Source organism: Apteryx mantelli, chromosome 1 (genome assembly GCF_036417845.1).
Source record: "Apteryx mantelli isolate bAptMan1 chromosome 1, bAptMan1.hap1, whole genome shotgun sequence".
Classification (NCBI taxonomy): Eukaryota; Metazoa; Chordata; class Aves; order Apterygiformes; family Apterygidae; genus Apteryx; species Apteryx mantelli.
The window spans coordinates 82,635,985-82,655,092 of record NC_089978.1 but is presented as its reverse complement, the minus strand read 5'-3'; the positions used below and the strand labels follow the sequence as shown (position 1 = coordinate 82,655,092).

General features: G+C 38.4%; 1 protein-coding gene across 3 annotated transcripts in view; it reads right to left on the bottom strand.

Moving 5' to 3' along the window:
• Positions 1 to 19,108, bottom strand: part of WWC3 (WWC family member 3) — a 125,936-nt gene that overhangs the window by 61,533 nt on the left and 45,295 nt on the right. For all 3 annotated transcript variants that reach the window (XM_067296454.1, XM_067296449.1, XM_067296461.1), the window contains exons 4-7: positions 17,620 to 17,696; positions 14,558 to 14,637; positions 7,884 to 8,013; positions 1,843 to 1,992 (exon numbers count right to left, since the gene is read on the bottom strand). In XM_067296454.1, coding sequence (XP_067152555.1) covers positions 1,843 to 1,992; positions 7,884 to 8,013; positions 14,558 to 14,637; positions 17,620 to 17,696 — 437 coding nt within the window. The remainder of the gene's footprint in view (positions 1 to 1,842; positions 1,993 to 7,883; positions 8,014 to 14,557; positions 14,638 to 17,619; positions 17,697 to 19,108) is intronic.

Genomic DNA, 19,108 nt, shown 5'->3' with positions numbered 1-19,108 from the left:
CCAGTTCTGGGCCCCCCAGTACAAGAGAGACATGGAGCTACTGGAGCAAATCTTGTCACTCACAGGGTCACAAAGGTGATTAAGGGACTGGAGCGTCTGACATACGAGCAAAGGCTGAGAGCTGCGCCTATTTAGCCTGGAGAAGAGAAGGCTCATGGGGGATCTGATCAATGGGTATAAATATCTGAGGGGAGGGTGTAAAAAAGGCAGAGTCAGACTCTTCTCAGTGATGACCAGTGACAGGACAAGAGGCAGCGGGCACAAACTGAAACACAGAAAGTTCCATCTGAATCTAGGGAAAGCCTTTTTTTACTGTGAAGGTAACTAAGCACTGGATCAGGTTGCCCAGAGAGACTGCGGAGACTCCATCCTTGGAGACCATCCTGGTCTGGACAGGGTCCTGAGCAACCTGCTCTAGGTGACCCCGCTTGAGCAGGGGGGTTGGACTAGATGATGTCTAGAGGTCCCTTCCAACCTCAACCATTTTGTGATTTTGTGATGTATTTACATTTTCCTGACAAAAACACCTTTACCTGATAAACATAGTTTTCACATTATACTTGGTCTTGGATGATATTTAATGTGTATTCTGAATAGAAAATCATGATTGTTTTCCTTTGGTATATTAGAATTTGATAATCATATCCACTGCCCATCTGAAAAATGACACCCAAAGGCACCAGCTATCTGACACATTGAAAGAAAGCCTAGTGTGTTAGCTAAGTTTTCTTAGATGCTTTAGGAATGCCTTCTTCTTTAAAATACAATTTCTTCCTCTGTAGAGGCCCTCTGAAATCTTCCAACTTGACAATTAGTCAAGTTATAAGATGACAATAGAACAGAAGAGGGATGGTAAAAGCCTATGATGAACATTAAAGTTACCATTTCAATAAAGTTTCTTAAATGTATCTGAAATAACATCCAAACTACAGTACTACCAAACTACAAACAGGTTGTCTTCCTGCTCTGCTGTTAATCTCATCCACAGAAGCAAACGCTTGTTTTATTGCCCAAGAACAGCCAGGCTGCCATAGTAATAGTGCAAGCCAAACTTTTATCATTTTGAACACAGAATTTCATTTACACAGAATTATTTCCAAGGAATGCTAGTATGCTTTTCTCAAGTATCATTTTTAAAGGCATAACTGAGCATAAAAGTATGACAGACTACATCAGAAATTCTACTAGTTCTTAAGCAAAATATTTTGGAACTCTAACAAATACTTCCCTTGTCTTGGACAGAAGAAAGGAATAGAGGTCTACCCTAAATCTTTGATATGCATAAAAGAAGATGACGATCATGATAAAAACAAGATTAAAAAAAAAAAAATCACTACCAGAATATTAACAGCTCTGGTTAGTGCACAAGCAGGTCTCTACTGCAACTTTGAACTGAGTAGAGTATTTTCATCCTTCCTTCATTGTTGCAAATATGGCTACGTCTGAGAACTGGCGACAAGAAGGTAACAGGTCTGTGGACACCTCTGCAAGGACTGATACTCAGAGACAAACTTGCAGTCACCACAGTGATGACAAGAAGAGTGCTCTATCAGGCTGGCAGAATCCAGGAGCTAATTCTGCCTGTCACTAATCTGCAAGCACGTCACAAAGCCCCTGAGCCATTCTCAGGCATCAGAATCACAAAGCACACCACTCATGAACATTGTTCACAAGCTTTGGAAACAGTAAGTAAAAGCAACTACCCCACCACCAATATTCCTTTGGCTATGGCACAACGAAACATCCAACACATCTTAAATTAAAGCAGGAAATAATGATGTATCACTGCAGTACAGAGGCAGCGTATTTTCTACAGCAAGTGCCTTGCGTTGGGACACATACCTCTCCAGTGATGTCAGTCTGAGAACAAGCATCGCAGTGTTGTTGAGGTAAACAGGAGTCACTGAGTGAACTAGAATTGTGCTGGAAGTCCTGCAGGGAATCTGCAATACAACAGCTATTCCTGAATCCATCTGTTAACTTGGCCAGGCTCTACAAGAAAACAGATGAAAGGAAAGAAAAGAAAGAAAGAAAGAAAGAAAAGAAAGAAAGAAAGAAAGAAAGAAAGAAAGAAAGAAAGAAAGAAAGAGTAAGAAAATCTGATTTTCATTGTGTTATTCTTGTATTATTAGAAAACCAAAAGATAAGAATTATTCTACTTAGGAATAGCATATAAAAATAAAATATAGCAATATATAAATAAAAAAATAAAAATAAAATATAGCATATAATAGCAGCTTGCATATAAACAATGATTTACATAAAGTAAAATCATCATAGTGTTACTAACATGTAGAAGCTTTGCTTTGAAATAAATCTCTCCTTTTAGAAAGTGCTTCTAATAGTAAACATCAGCTTTTTCAAAAAAAAATCATTTATTTAAGAGTTACAAAAGTTTTAGCTTTTGTATGGCTTACAGACAGCTCTTTAAATCTAGCAGCTGACAATTTTCAGGTTAGTTGATAGGAAAGACATATGTGATTCACCTGCCCTTTTGCCATTTTTTGCACATTTTGCATTCCTTAGCCACTACTGTTATCACATCCAACTTGATGAAAACCTTGTATTGATTGTATTTTTATGACAGCTGATTTCACCCTTGTACTCCCTTACCCAAGGTTCACATAGCTAGAGATATTTTATACTTTGGGTTAAGCAACGGACATCTCTGAGATGTTTAGAGAATGACACAAACTGTGAGAGTGAAGCAGAGACCTCAAGCAGTATTTAAGGGGAGAACAGAGTAAAACAGACTCACAAAAAAACAAGAGCTTGTTTGACAATAAGAGCTTGGCTGATAGGCTCTTGAAATTCCTTTTAAAATCCCTCTAAAAATATAAAATTATTTTTATCAGATTTTCTGATTGTGTATTTTCTATTTTTCAAAAATGTAAATAATTACAGCTAATTCAGTATTTGTGACAAAACCAGTGCGCAGCCTGTCATTTATGACTGACTCTAAGCATTCTGCATTGAAAGAACATTTAAAAAAAAAAACTTTCTAAAGAATATAATTAAATTCTGCCCCTACTGCCTGAAAAAGTAAGACATATGATCAAATTATGTAAAAAGAATTCATCGGAAATTTGAAGAGCTACATCAATTCACTGATCATAACCTAATCAAGCCATTTGCTTCTAAAAATATGCAGAAAAACTCAAAACTGCTTCCTTCAAAGGTCTGAATACAGAAACAGAGACTAGTTTTAAGCGCTCAACATTGAAACTGCTGGCCCTCAGGAACTGCAATGGCTGATGATAACTGATGATCTGCAACAAGCTCTAGTTATTCTATATATCCAATCACCAGGCTATTTCTCAGTCTTCGAAGCATCACAGAGTGATGGTGCTTCTTCTTACAATACAACTATGGAGTCAAAAAGGCGAACCCGCACAGCGGCAACCAGTCACTGCTCACAAGAACTGCAAGAGGACCTTGAAGATGACAATGGCATCTGGTTTCAGAGTCCAGGAAGCCTCCTCAAACACTGCTGCAGGCAGATGGCTGAAACCAGCCATCTACAGTAGCTTGCTCTGGTGGCCTCCCTTCCCACCATACACCAGTCCTACACTTTGTTTTCATTATACACTGATCCCTCCTTCTTAATATCTGCCTCCATTAGAGGGGAAAAGAGGGAAAATACCTTTCCTGGCATTTCAGCAGGGGCCGGCTTTAGGCACAGACAAAACTGGCTCTGGTGGCTGGCTGAGGGCGCCCCAGCTGAGGCACAGTCACCCCTCCCAAGGGTGCAGGAAAAAGGAGCAAGTGAGCTCCCCGGGCCCAGGAGTGAAGGGCCTGTGCTCCCCTTACTTCACCTGCTGGCTGCCCCCCATCACGTGCCGTCTTCTTCATACTAGGGAAAGCGGGAAGTCACACAGGTACATGCCACGTGTAGGAGAGCATGTGGCTGCCTCCTGCTCAAGCTCTGTCTACGAGTCTCAGTAGACTCATAGTCTCAGTAGGCTCAGCTTTGCGCTTAGCACTGGCAGGGACAGAGGAAAGCACAGAACAATGCCAAACACACAGGCAGCGGGCCAAGGCTACCGCCATTTGCCTCTGGAAAGCTCAATCTGCCTCAGGTCCCAGAGGAAGCCAGTTTTTCTGCTACCTCCAAACTGAATTGTGCCGTCCTGGTACCAAGGACACATGAATTGGTTTGTTTTCTGTCTCAAGAAAGCAAAATCCAATTTCACTTATGCTGCCAAGAAGTGCCTAGCTAGTGTCCCTTTATCCCTGGAAGACTTGTTGGCAAAACAAATGGTTCTACTCAAGAGTAGTAAAAAGAAAAACAGAGCGTCTTTCACTTTATGAAGCCTGAAAACTACAGAGTCTCATCCAATGTTCTTCCTCAAAACTCACTGGAAATTCTCCAGTTCTGCCAGCTGTATGGAGGATCAAGATGGATTCCTAATGGGTCTATGACATGGAAATAATCTCTCATTTCTAATCCTAACTACTCGAACATCAAACGTCTAATATGGCCTTCCCAAGAAAGCAGAGCTCACTGACATGAGAAAAGACCTGCTGATTGAGAAAGTCTGAAGTTTCATGCAAGTAATACACGTGTTAGTCAAAGGTGCCAGATGGGACGTAGCTGCTATAAGCATGTGTAATAGCAAAGATCTTGATGTCAGAACTTAATATCTAAACTTCTACCCATGTTTCAGCTACTTTATACACAACTATTGCACTCCTGACGCCCTCCAGCATCTCCCTGGAAGATGAAGGACTGCCTGGCTGCTGCCAGGTTTTCTGTCTGGACACAGTTGCTGAGCCCTGGATGCCACCTACAGAATTACCTAGCATTTGGCTGGTGGCAATCAATGAGTAGCAGCACAGTAATTTACATCTATTGCATAGGTGACTACACTCAAGGGTAGGTATATATGGTTTGAGTCCTTCTAGTTGGATCAGTGAGAATGGCGCCTCTAGCAGTCATAACACAGAAAACTACAACCTGAATTAGCATACTTTTAGGTAGAAACAATTTACATAAGAAACAGCTAGGAGTAAGGTTCGCCTGAGCTATATGGGAGACTCTATCTTTCGTCTGAGTTTTATGGCATCTGAGGTTTATGGATTGTTTATGGCAATCCTGTAACAACTGCCAAACCAATCTTATGTATCGATCTGAAGTTCCAGGCAAATCAGCCTGAACCTATCCAAAAAGAGAAAAATGAGTACTGTCAGTTCATCATTAACTTGTTGCTCTCTCTGATTTGGGAGCTCTCTGCCACATACAATTTCAGTGGAGTTCCTACTTAACGAGTTATCCTGTTAAAAAAAAGAAAGAAGAAAAAGAAACAGAAAATATCTCCAAGAAAAACAATATCTCCAATGCTTCCTAAGGATGAAGTTTTTAAAGAATATGTACAGACTGGAACAGAAACAAAAGCATGAAAAGGATGGGGAAGAAAAGAGAGAGAGAAGATGCTGCCTTCAGGGACCTAACCACGCACATTGATTACTCAATCTTATATAAAAAGGTTTGGCCATTTTGGAGGGAACAGTGACACTGCATATTTGGCATTATTTGTAACCACAGCACCCAGTTTAAGTCTGACCACCCTTTCCTTCCCTTGTCAGCCTTCTCTCCCACACAACTCAATCCAATTATCATATTTCTATGACAGCTACAATTTTCCAAGCACCTACACAAGACTGAGTCACTTCTGCTATGTTTAGTTCTGTTGCTACACTGGCCAACATATAAATTAAGAAATAGTAAGAAATTTTCTACTTCCTTTCTCTGAAATAAAATCCCAGCTCTTTACACAATACTTCCAACACCTCTATAAATTCAACTGTTAGGAAAAAAAAAAAGTTTTTCCAAGAAAGTTTGTCTTACCAACAATAGTTTTAAAATGTAGCAATTTCAAGGACAAATCAATTCCAAAATTGACAGAACAGGAAATAATCAAATTCTGAACTCAGTAGGGAGATTTTTAAAACAGACTTTCACTTGTTCAACAATATTAAATAAATCCATAACAACAATTAACAATAATAAGAAGGCAAAGCACAAATAAGTTTGAGGAGGCATAAAAATCATTAAAAAAAATTTTTGTCACAGTTAAAAAAAACCTGTCAGGCACAAAGCTGGATATTTTAACAGAGCACAATAAACATAAGTTGGATGAAGTACACAACTGTGACAACTCCAGCTCTTTTAAACTATATCATTTGGTCCCTTACTTCAATTGCGATAGAATTTGGGGAACTGGTTTGTACCCCAGCCATGCATTGAGCAGTTATTTTCAGCAGGATATAGTGCCACTGAAGACTGAAAATGTAAGGAAAAGGGGAAAAAAAAATGGTGGGAGAATCCAAACAAGGCCAGTAGTTAAGCTCCTCCAAGATTTCACACACAAATCTTTAAATTACCAGTTAGTTTCCTAAAATGTGCGTCACTGCATCCGTGAAGAACTGCCTTTCTAATCATTTCTTGCTAGCTAGGCATGTGGAAGACTGAGAACCATTTTAAAACTTGGCCAACACAAAATATCAAGTATGTTGAAAGTTGCCAAAGCAGAAACTTTTAGTAGTGACTTAAGCGTTCTGTCTACTTGAACAAGGATTTGTGGTCCATCAGCTGACCTTTGGGTAATACTTTGGAGACTGAATAATTGTATAACTGTGGAAATTCATTATATGTAGATTAGAAGCTACCCACATCATTTAACAATAAAAAGAAGTTACCAGGAAAACACTACTGCTGAGAAAAAGGAAAAACATGTTTGAATGGCAGTATTAATTTAGTAGGGTCCCAAAACTTAGGCAACCAAGATGATGTCTTTTGCCATAGAGCAATTTCAACACTGAGTGAAGAGAATTATCCTTGTCATCCTTCTGTAGCTGCAGCTTATTTGGGGAAGTCTAGCCCGCAGCCCCTGCTGTGACTATGGCTTGCGGCTCTTTGACTGAGCTCCAGTCGTGTTAACAACGTAGACACAGCAACAGACAACTCAGAGCAGGATGCAGAATCCATCCAAAAGCTGGATCGCCACTCGGGCATCTCCCTCTCCTTAATCTTCATGTTCCAATTCAAAAACTGATTTAAAACTTGCATGGTGGTGTCTGCACACATTGTATTTAATGTATTTAACCCTCTTTGAGGGTTTTGAGAGGACATTTGAAATAAAGTTGTGTTTTAATTAACTTGTGTCTGAAAAAGGATACTTAGGAGAAGAGTCTGAAGCAAAAAAGAACTGTCAAATTAGAAGAAGGGAATATCAAATGACAGCATTGTAGAGATACAGGGTTTTCTGGATATCTCATGAGATTCAGTTCAGTTATTCAGCTCAGTACAACACCGCACAACTGCCAGCAGCTGCTGAAGGGGAAAAGTATCAGGAGATTCTGCATCAGCAGGAGTAAAAGATTACCTGTACAGTTTTATGACATCTCATAAAAGGAAAAGCATGCACTTACAAATTGATAAACATTTTAGCATGTGACCATCTCAATCCTACTTCATTATAGAGAACAGAAGGGGACATTAAAAATTAAAAGCAAATATTGTAAAACTGATCAAAGACTTTTTTTTTTTTAAAGCAGCATAATTACTCTGTAAAAGTTTTTGATACAGTTAGCAGCAATGGAAAACAATGTTCAAAAAAGATATTTATCCAAATGTATGGAGAGTATGTTATCTAGGACAAAAATATGAAAGGCACTTCAAGTCTTAAGTTCATAGTATAGACAACAACTATATACTTCTGAACTAACTACTGTTGGCAACTGTCAAACAGAAAAATCAGATTAGGCCACCCTACTTGCTTATTTAAACTTGATAACCCCAATGCAATCGCAAACAAGAAAATAGAGGGAAAATGTAGACTGATACATTTTAACAGCTGTTTGTCCAGTACAATATTTCTTACCTGCATAAGGTCCTGCCTTTCTTTTTCACTTGTGCATATAGCTTTCTTTATAGTTCGAAGCTCACTCATTATGGCCTGTGCTTCATCTAGTCTGTAATTTGTATGAGCACTTGACATCTTACGATCAATCCTGTTGGAAAGATTAAGACAAGTTCAGGAATTTTTGCAGAGGTAAAAAGAACATCAGAAAATTTTAAGACCTCTTGTTTATTCATGTACGACTTCATTTCCAGAAATTAAATGATACTCTACTTTTAATTAGCACAGCATTCAGTGTCCAAAACACTCCAAAGACCGTAAGGAAGACAATAAACAAAGCAATGCAATAACCTACTCAGGTTCTGCAAAACCAACACATTTCCTGGTTTTAATGTGCCAATACAGAGCTTACTTAGTATAGGCAATATCTGTGGGTTACTTTACGTAATAAAAATAAAATTAACCTAAAACTAGCCTACACAGTACTTACTCAAAAGATAAAGACATTCACCATCACATTTCCTATGCAGCATTATGTGTTGCAACAAGTCTTCCAGGACTTTTGTCTGGTCTTGTTTTAGAAGATTCTACTGAAGACATTACATTTTCTCTGGCAGAAATTTTTACGGTCTAAATTGCATTGTAAAGACTTCTTGGTCATTACACAGTCTATATGGGCATCTTTGAAGAATTTTTTCTAGAAAATGTCATCTTCCTGCAGCAAGGCACTTTGCACAGGACCATCTCAGAAGCTTTCAGATGCAAACCTAGCAAGGAGTCACAGCCATTGAGGCTACCCTCTACATCAGGCCAAAGTACTACTGTTGTTTCCATCTTGATATCAAAGTCTTTCTCATCTTAAGTGGGACATCCATTTATAAAGAGCCCATCTTAACCACTCTAAAATCAAGCATCTTCAGCAACTGCTGAACCATCAGATAATTCTTTTTAACTTTTTTTCAACAATTTGCAATAGTAAATGTCAACAGATTGGTGCCCAGAAATCTATGTCACTGTATCATCTTCATAACTTTTTTTCGATTTGCAGATAAAGAACAGGAGTGGAGTCTACAGTACCTTCTAGAAGAACCATTTGGGTTTGGATTTATAACAAATGACTAGTGGATTTAACAGGCTACTCACAGCAAATAGTGTAAACTGCCTTAAATTCCTGTTAAAATATGAAAATCCCAATTTCTCTATTGCTCTAACATAAAAGAAAGTGTGTATATGCAGAAAAGGTGGTATTATGATCCCTATACCAATACTAAGAAAGAACATCTTCAGGAAAAGGTGTCTTTGGTTATAGCAACATTAAAGATAACACATGCATCAGTCATTATAGAGAACATCAGTCTACAAAAAGATGCAATAAGAGAAGTTACGGAATACAAATATGGCAAGAATACTCAAAACTATAATACTGAAAACAACTGGAAATTTGAAGGTAGGTATAATAGTAAGCTAAGAGCATCAATAACAAAAAAGGAAAAATAAAGTGCAGCTATTCTTGGTATTCTTGGTATAGCAAAAGAAAAGACAGATTTCCCTCAATATTTCTTTCATATTCCATAGAAATGATTAGGCAGAAACCTAACAGAGGGAAAAAAAGTAAACAGCCAGGTTAAAAAGAGAGCAACTAACTATAAAGCACTGATTACAAAATTATGTTTACGTATACTGTCTTCTAAAACTACCACAAATCTGTTCAAGATTGTCTCTAAAAGTTTATCAAAGAAGCCCTTGCACTGTAGTTCAAGGAAGGAGACAAATCATGAAAACTACAAACTGTCCAGTAATATTCTGAAAACACTAAAATATGATACCAAGAATGCAAGTGCATTCACGGCTTAAACTACACAAACAAAAACTTTGTTGTCCTCTTCACTCAGCATGTTCAGGCAGTTAAACAGAACCAGTAAAATTCCACTTGCAGCAGACTACTTGCATTAAAATTAAAATATTAAAATAATAAAAAGAAAAACCAATATGCCTTGAATGAAACTCCTGTGGTTTTATTGTGCAGTTCAAAATATTTAAAAGGAACTGTAGGCTGGGTTTCTACAATTTTGGTTTGTTTGTTTTTTCCTGACAGCTCCTGCTTTTGGAGACAATGTAGAACAAGTCAGAATCTCAGCTTACCGCTTAAACACAAGCTTCTCTATGTTGCATAAAAAAAAATAAGAACCTTTAGCATTTCTGTTTCTGGAACCACAAAGGACCTAAAGGTCACATGGGCTAAAATTTTCATCATTTTTTAAGATGATCACTTGAGTCTTCACTCCTTTTTACTGTTGGGTCAAAATTCTGAAAAGATTACATAAAAGCATAGTAAAACAACCAATCCAATTCATCAGAAGTTTAGTAACAGAGATAATATGTGGTTTTATCTGAAGGTCACATTAATTTTAAGAACATAGATTCCACCCAAACATTAGACCAGAAAGCGCCTCCTACACAACTGTTCATTATACTGTTTGCCAGGTACAAGGTGGCATTTCAGGAAAAGGAAATTATTTAATTTCAACCAGATTTTTGTCCAGTTACCCACATATTCATGTTCCCAGACGTCACACTGGTGTTCAGCTTATGAATTGATATTTGTTTAAGTAAAGAGTCAGAAAAGTTTCTACTGCCAGCAATATTTGACTTTAAGTCAGTACTGCTGTCAACCCAAACTGACCTAAGTAGCTGACACAATTACTAGTAATTTGTTGTCCGTGAAATTTCTTCTTCCTTTCAAAAAGTTCTAGTTTTGAAAGCCACAAAGTTAACAGGAATCTTCTATTTATTAATAGAAAATAGCAGGATGCACACAGAGATTAGACCTTTATATGAATATAAAGGACTGTCAACTAATACACAAAAATATGAATAACGTATGTATTTCTGTGGAAGATGTTTCCTGGACAGGCAGTCTATGAATACACTTACAATAGTTTTGGCCCTGTATGGCAGTTTCTGTGTTCCTCTGTTTTCCCCCATGTGTTTTCAAATATTTAAGAGTCCCTTCCCTCCACTGCTAGCAAAGCTAAGTGGGTAGTTTAGTTTTTTGTTAGGTCTCATATCCTCTAAACTAGTCTGCACTTACAATTTGTTTAGGCACTCCTGAACCCCCCTTTCTCCTAATTTTTCCTTGCATTCCCCCCGCTCTCGCAGCCAACTGGCCAAGTTTCCACTTCCTTTGCTGTTAAATGCCTTCTTCCTCCAAAATTCCTGCCTGCAAGCAAAAGGCGCACTGAAAGCACGGGAGAGAAGGAACCGCTGTTCGCTCTCCGTCCCAGCAAGGTCTTTGCGTTCCAGGAAACGCTCCTCCGTGACCCCCGGAGGCCTCTGGACGTCCACAGGATTGGCTGCGTGTTGGAGCCAAGGAGCCTGTGTAGCTTGAGGACCACTAAAAGCGGTCGCACGAGGTGGGATCTTTGTAGAGGTTAATTGCTGAGCTCTCAAAAGTCTCTAGTGGGCAAAGGCAGACCATACTGCTCACGGGCTTATTGCAACATCGCCAAATTTGGATGACATTGTAGAAAATACAACGCTGACAAAAACCTGCAGCACTACAAAACTTGAAATTCTGGCTGTTTTGGAGTTGCAGAGCTATTAAAAACACTCAGTCCTCCCTCTCTCTACAAAATCCCATTTGTCTGTATTTTTTTCCCCCTCAAAGATGGCTAAGCCCTTTTACTAAAACTAAAAGAACAGAAAACAAAACACAGTCCGAGGCAGACACTGCATGTGGAAAATTTCAATGCAAAAGATTTACATTTAGCAAGGCATAAGAATCTGACAGCTACATAAAATAATGGAAATACTGAGCAACCTAACCACCCTCAAAGTAAAATTTGTCTCTTGTCCGAGGACTAGACCTAGCAAAGGTTTAATACTGAGTTGCATGGCAGCAGTTTCTGATACCTAATCATGATAGTCTGTTCAGAGTTTCACAGCAAACAGCCAGAGGTAAAGCTCAGAGTGTGACAGCTCCTAATGCTGTTTTTGGCAGATATTTAAAATAAAGGGAAGACCATGGCTTTAAAACAGCAGAACAGGACGCATGCCATTTTCAATTTGGCAATTCCTTTAAGATTGCAGTCAATAAATAATTTCGACAAAGGACAAGAAAGAAGAAATTATGCAGACAAAAATTTAGAAAAGGTAACAAAAGGGGAGAATGCCCGAGACGCAAGAATCTTCAAGCAAACTGGAATTTTTGTTTTAGAGAAGGAACGATACTCTTGCTATGTGGATAGGCTGACAAAAAGTCAAATACTTCAGCTTAGGTATTTGACTTGAGTGACCCTTTTCTCCTGACAAATAAGGGGGTTGGAGGGAGAATGCCCAGGGACAACCCAGAGCAAAGTTAGGCTTTTTCTCTGCTTGCTCACAAAGTCCATCTCTCTCTGCTGACTACACAAGGAGTCTACAGAAACTTCTATCCTCAGTTCTTAGGCAGTGTGAGTACTCTCCAAATTGGCTCACTTCTGACTAGAAGCAAAATATTCAGCAGAAAGCAGATATTTTACCAGAAAGGCAATTAAAAAATTACTAAAAAAAGGAATATCAACCCTCTGGCTCACAACTCAAAAAGTCACTACAGAGAGCAGAGCTCAGCAAGGCACAAATACTAACAAAAAAACCCTCACTGCAATACTGGATAATGTACTGGGCAAAACCTATCACTAGCTTCAACAAACAACAGTGAACGGCACCCAATACACCAACAGGACAGACGGTGATTGTAGCAACAGCAACAAACAGCACTGAAGCACAAAATTAGTATGCCTGAACCTATAAACTTAGAGTAACCATCACCCAGTCAGATACACAGGGCTCACTTTAACATAATTCTCTCTTGAATGTCTCTCCTATACCCCCATTCTTGAGTATAGGCAACTTAACTTGGGCTAAAGTCCAAGACAAATATTTATATTCATAATCATTTGCAGACTTTATTTTTCAGCAAGTTGCACTACTTAGCTGGACTATCTTAAACTGATTTTATTAATTAAAATGACCTGAAGTTTTAAATGGCCTTCAAATACTTTCATTTTCCTAATCAAGTGGTTAGATCTTGAATAAAACAATTGAACTTACCCTTAAATAACCCAATAACCAGGAGGAAAGGAAAACAACAGAAGTAGAATAGGCAGGGAATGGTGCATCTTACTCAATTAAAGAAATTAATATGACTAAGAATGTAAGAAAAAAATCACTTTCGTTCTGTTACTGCTTACTAAGTTAGACTACTATCCTAAAATACTGACTATACTTAAAATATTTGCTGTTTCAATGTACTGAACATTTTGTATTGCAAATTTTCAGTTAATAGCATACATTCGCAACTACCCTGTATCTAACTGTAAATGTTTTGTGTAGTCAGTGAAAATATATTTATACCTGAGAATGATTAGCTTATATCTACCAATGAAGTATTTTGGTCCAGCAAGAGTTTTTCTTCTTAAACTTTTAAAATGTGTTATAAAACAAAATAACCTTACCAGATTTAAAAAGAATTGATACCAAATGCATAGGATATTCCCTCTCCTTTAAAAGAAAAAATCCAAGTATCTTCCTTTATATGGTTTTGTTAATGTAATGCTATGCTTAGTTAATTCAAAGTTGAAAAGTAAAGAAAATAAAGAACCTAAATCCTCTGGGGTTCCTTGAATTTTGCCAGGATGCCTCACATAAAACAGTTTGCCCATGCTTTGTCACACCAACGCAATAAATCCAAGGCTTCAAAATATTCTCAGAGATACTGGGCTTATGCTGCAAAAAGCCCTAGACATGCAACAGCTCCAACATCTTCAGGAAATGCCTGTATTGGCAGCTTGTTTGCATGGATGCTGGAAAAATGACCAGGATTTCTAGATACAGGACCGCACATTCAAGGCGAATCCAAGAGTTGCTGAACATACAGTCTAGCCTCTGAGCTTATATAACAGTTCAGGAGGTCACAACAACCTATGCCTACCTGCCATCCTTTCCACCGCCTGACAATGTCTGCCCCTATCACACCGTGCTTCCAGCATGGTGTGCTACATGTGCAGACGACTCTGCAGGACACAGGTGGAAGTCAGGACACTGGCTGTCTCATAGCTCTGGGAGTAGTGGCAAGCTGCCCTGAGCTACCTTTCATCCCAAGGAGGAGCCAGGAGTCACGTCTATGTGCAGTCATTCTGCACACATGCAGTAAACCACAGAGCATCAGACCTACTGCACATGCACAAAGCAACTACATGGTGCAGAAGTAGAAGGCCATGAGGTTAAAGGAGAAAGTGGTGCTGTGCTGTCCAGCTGCCCTCCCAGGAGAAATACTCTGCCCAGCCAGAAAACCTAGGTACACAGAAACCTAGATTCACAGAAAAATTACTTTACTGCAGAGCAGTTCCAGCTGTGCTCCAGATACTGGATATCTTTGGGAAAATGTTTGGGAAATATTTTAAAAATCGGATTCCGCCTGGACACAACTTCCAGGCAGTGTAAAAGGATCTACGAAATCATCATTCCAATTAACTACGTCCAGTCCTGCTTCCACCATTTCACACTGTTCTCACCTTGCAGCGCTATCATAGCAGGAGCTCTGAAGCAAAACAATTAAAAGAGGTTTCAACCTTTTTTAAATATTTAACTAGGAAAGTCATTCCAAGAAGAATAAAGGAAGGAAAAAAACATCTTCCCACAAACCCTTAACTTACTCTTGCAGAGTTTCCACTCCTTTTTCCTTGTATTGGAGCTCTTGCTTCATCTGTGCCAGTTCTCGTTTTAGCCTAGAAAGCTAAATATAACAAAATAGTTTAAAGTAATGATATGTAACAGAAACTTTCATTAAAAATGCTATTCAAATACAAAACCTTAAATTAACTGGATTATTTTCAAAATTGGAAGTGATAATCTAAGTATTTTTCCTTTGCTTTAAAACTTGCATTAACAGAACACTTTCTGCGATATCACAAGATCTAATCAAAAAAATGGTCACAACATTCAGCTTTCCAAGTATCAATTTCTTCATCTGTTCTATTGCTTTTCTATCTCCAATAGCTTATGCTAACAGCTAGCAAGCTTCAATCCATATGATTTTTCTTCTCTCCTTGTAGCAGACAGACACCTCTCAGCTGCCTTTAACTCTTCAGCCAGCTTAAAAAATATATATATTCAATACTGTTAATTTTTCAATTTGGGAAAACAAAATCATTGGCAACAGAAATGGCTTCATTCCAGCCTGATTTCCTACATTTTTTTCATATTATCTACCTCCCCCTCTATTCCACCCCAGTTACCTTGAACCAACTAGTCAACATAAATCCAAAGTGACAAAGGAGCAAAGTCACAAAATAAATAAATTATATATACATACATACATACATATATATATATATATTTGTGGGTTTATGAAAACAGTCACCTGGGTAGGTTAGGCACACCTCAGAACAGCACATTAAGCACCACGGATGATCTGCAAAGAAATAGCTTTTTGCTTTCTGAAACTGGTAGATAACAGAGTAATGGGGGAGGAAGATTCAAAGGGACTACAGTCGAATGGAGGAAACAGAGGTGTTGCAGTCTGGGGCTATGGGACATAAGGCATAACTGAGAGTCCAAAGATGAGATCTGGATGGATAATTTAATATTTGAGGTGGAAGCGGTAAATCAACACAGCACACAAGGCTATGAGGGAATGGGAAACCAGGCTGCATCAGCTGCACTGCCATCAGAACAATTTGTAATTTTTGTATTATTACACTTTCACAAGTGTAAAGTAGAACTTCATCATCACTGGTCACTTTAAATTACCCTAATGATTGCCTATACTGTGATACAAAAGTGCTCCAGTTAGTCGCTGCAACGACCCAAAAACCTTGTCCATGTCTAGGGTAATTTTAAATATTAAGTTTTACTATCCTAAAATTCCCTTTTTTATTCAATATTAATTTTTCCATATTTGTAAAAAAAACCACAGACTGTTGATGGTAAATTTATCTTTGCATAGCTGCTTTAATTTTGTGATAAACATGTTTTAGTCTGGTAATATAACAGCAATTTATGCAGTCAGTGTGTATTGCCACAGCTGGAGGGGGCGGAGCGGAAAGGGGGAAGAAAAGCTCTCTTTCCTCAAATTTTCCAAAATTTACCTAGAAGGCTCTTGACTTCCACATGTATACCAATAAATGACAAGAGAAGTATTGCTATTTCAATCTCAGCCCTCCCCCCCCAAGAGACGAGGAAAAGAAATCCCTAGCGGTACATGCAGCTGTGTGCTGCAGGCTGAGATTAACTTGGTCAGCTTCTATTCTAATGGTGAGGGGCTTCGCAGCAGTTGACAGGCTCCAAACCGGGGCAGCCACAGCCCCCCACATCGCGCTTGGCCCTTCCTCCCCTTTCCTCAGCACCCACCACACCAGCCCCCAAGCACTGCCTGCTTCTTTCCCACTCAGCTCCCAACATCAGCTAACAGTTTGCAGCCCAGGAGTAAATCAAAATTACAGAGAGCCATGAACCAACAACGTTTTCCTGACGGCTAGGGTATATCTGTTGAAGAGGGGATTTGGGCACACATTCAGTCGAACAGGTTATCCTATGCACTTTGAAGATCATTTTGTTGCAAGACACAGGAACAGAGAAAAATAGTCCTATAAACGAAGACACTGTTTGTTTTCTTTAAATATTGTTTAAATAAATAAGGCTTATTTTCTTGTTTGCAATATGCTGACATTCAGAGTATGTAAAACAAGCAAACACTAGTCAGCATGTAGTAAACACATACAGATAGAATAAATGCCTTTGAAGGGTGGTGAACAGGATTTATTTTCAGAGGCACTCATGTGAAAAAGTGGTCACTACAACAAAAACAGAACACTACCCTGCAAAGACAAGTATTTTCATTTATTTTGTGATTTGAGTGCCTGGCATGCTAACCCCCATTTTATCCATTAATAAAAAGAAACATGCAACTTAGAAATAGGTTATAGAGCTTAATATTATAAACTGCCTTTTATAGCTGTTGACAGCTACAACATCAATTTGTTATAAACAAACGTGTAAACCTTTACTCTTCACTACAGCAGCATGGGACAAATTCAAGAAGTCAACTATACTCTTCCTTCAGACAAACAGTAACAAAAGCATGGTTCTAATCCAAAAATGATTTTATAAAAATGGCACTCATATCACAGCTTCGTTCTATATTTTTATTTAGAACTACACATCATTATCAGAACGCCTGCACAGCTTTTTGCCTTCCCTATAGAACAGCTCTGGACAAATCAGCTAAAAAGTCCCATTTGGCCAACACATCTTCTGAATCGTTAACTGACTCCCAAACAAAGGGCCAAATCCAGAGCTCCAGTTACATCCGTGAAACCCCATGGAAATGGGTAAATGGAAAAATATGAAGACAGTGGGATTAAACTGCAGTTAAGCGAGAAAGAATATGGCTGCAGAGTATTTACTACTTGTGGCAGTTTGCATAATATAAGCAATTTTTGAAACCCTGGCTGAGTTTACCTGTCTGACATGCATGACAAAAATCTTTACATTTCTAACATGGAAAAAGCATTACCTTGCAAGTCATAGAAATGCAATAAATATAGACTCACTTTAATGGAACAATAATTCAGATTAGAAAAGCTTTTTTTTATTTCATTTTCAAACATGCATGAAACACCCAATGTAAATACTAAGGAAAAGCAAAAGCACATAGTCCCCCTTCCTTCCCCCTCTGCAATTTATATTTTTACAAAATTAAAAAAAGATTACTTACTCTGTCACGACGGCTGGCTATTTCTGCTTTAATCTGATATGGGTCATACTTGGTATTAGTTGAAAATCCAGAGAATGCTAAACAGACGGAAAACAGTATTTTACATTATTATTTTCTTCTTTAACACACTTGTTAAGATGTGGCACTATTTAACAGACCATTGCATTCATTCTTTGGGTTGCAAGTCACTGGGTTTTAAAATAATCCTCTGTGCTAAAGTGCAACCAAAGAATTATCTTTGGTCTGCCCAAAAAAAAATTTTGTCCTGAACAAAAAAATAAAAAAGGGTGTATAGCAGCACTACACACTGTTTAAAGGCAACTAGCTTTCATGAAAGGATGGTGGCATTTACTGACGCATGTAATCTGTGTAACTAACAATTGCTAATTGCTTTCTAAGTACATTGACATAATGGCATGAGAAGGACTGAAGTAACAAAACTATTGTCAGAACAAACTTCCATCAGCCAAAGAGAAAAGTTGCCTCCTAAAGCTACAGCATGGGGAACAGACATTCAGATTAATCTCTGGCAAGTGATCTTTTAATGCAGTGTAACTAGAGTCAGGCAACGATTTCAAGCTGTGCTACTGCAAGCAAAAGCCTAGAAAGATGAAGTAAAGGTCCTAGAGGCTAGGCTGGACAAGACCAGCCACGATTTATTGAGTGAAGAGATTTATGTCAGCATCAGCCCACTGAAGAATGCCTGATATGCAAGGGAATTGGGTTGTGCTCTTAGACCTACCATCCTGTGGGAAAACTGATGCCTGCTGCTTTGAAACCCATCTCCATGTCTGCACTTCATGCAGTCTCCAGCTCTCAAAAGAACACTGCAATGCCAAGGTCATGTGAAGCATGCAGAAACTTGCCAAAATCAGTAGTCATGACTGGACCAGTTCTTTAAATTCAGAATTTTCTAAGCCTTTTTTTTTTTTTTAATGGTGCTGATCACAACTGAGTCACAAAACTGCTTCATGGGCACCTCCCTGCCAACCCACAGTCACTGAGCTCATCCCTCCTCCCACTCACAAACACACTACGCTGACTCAACGACAGCACCCACAAACAGAGGGGGAGGAAAACATTTTGTGCACTTTTCGTCCTTTTAATGAAACAGATTGAAGCAAACGGCATGGAGGGGGGAATATTGGCAATACGAGCACCTAACTTTGGTCATCTAATCACACCTGCATTAGAAGCCTAAGAACCAAAAAAATGGAGAAGCAAGCATCTGAGTGAGGTGGCAAAATTAAAAAAACAAGTGTAGAAGCTATGGGAATTTCAAATAGACAATATGAATATTCCCCAAGAAGATACTTTATTTTGTTACCATCTGACTAATTTTTTAAAGTAGATTCCTATAACTTAAAACCACTATGAAATATTTTTAACATCTCTGTAAAAAAATAAAATATTTTTGTACCTTCAAATAAGTGAAAGGTTTTATTTAAATGATTTTATAGCATCTTGTTACTAATTCCACAGATACACC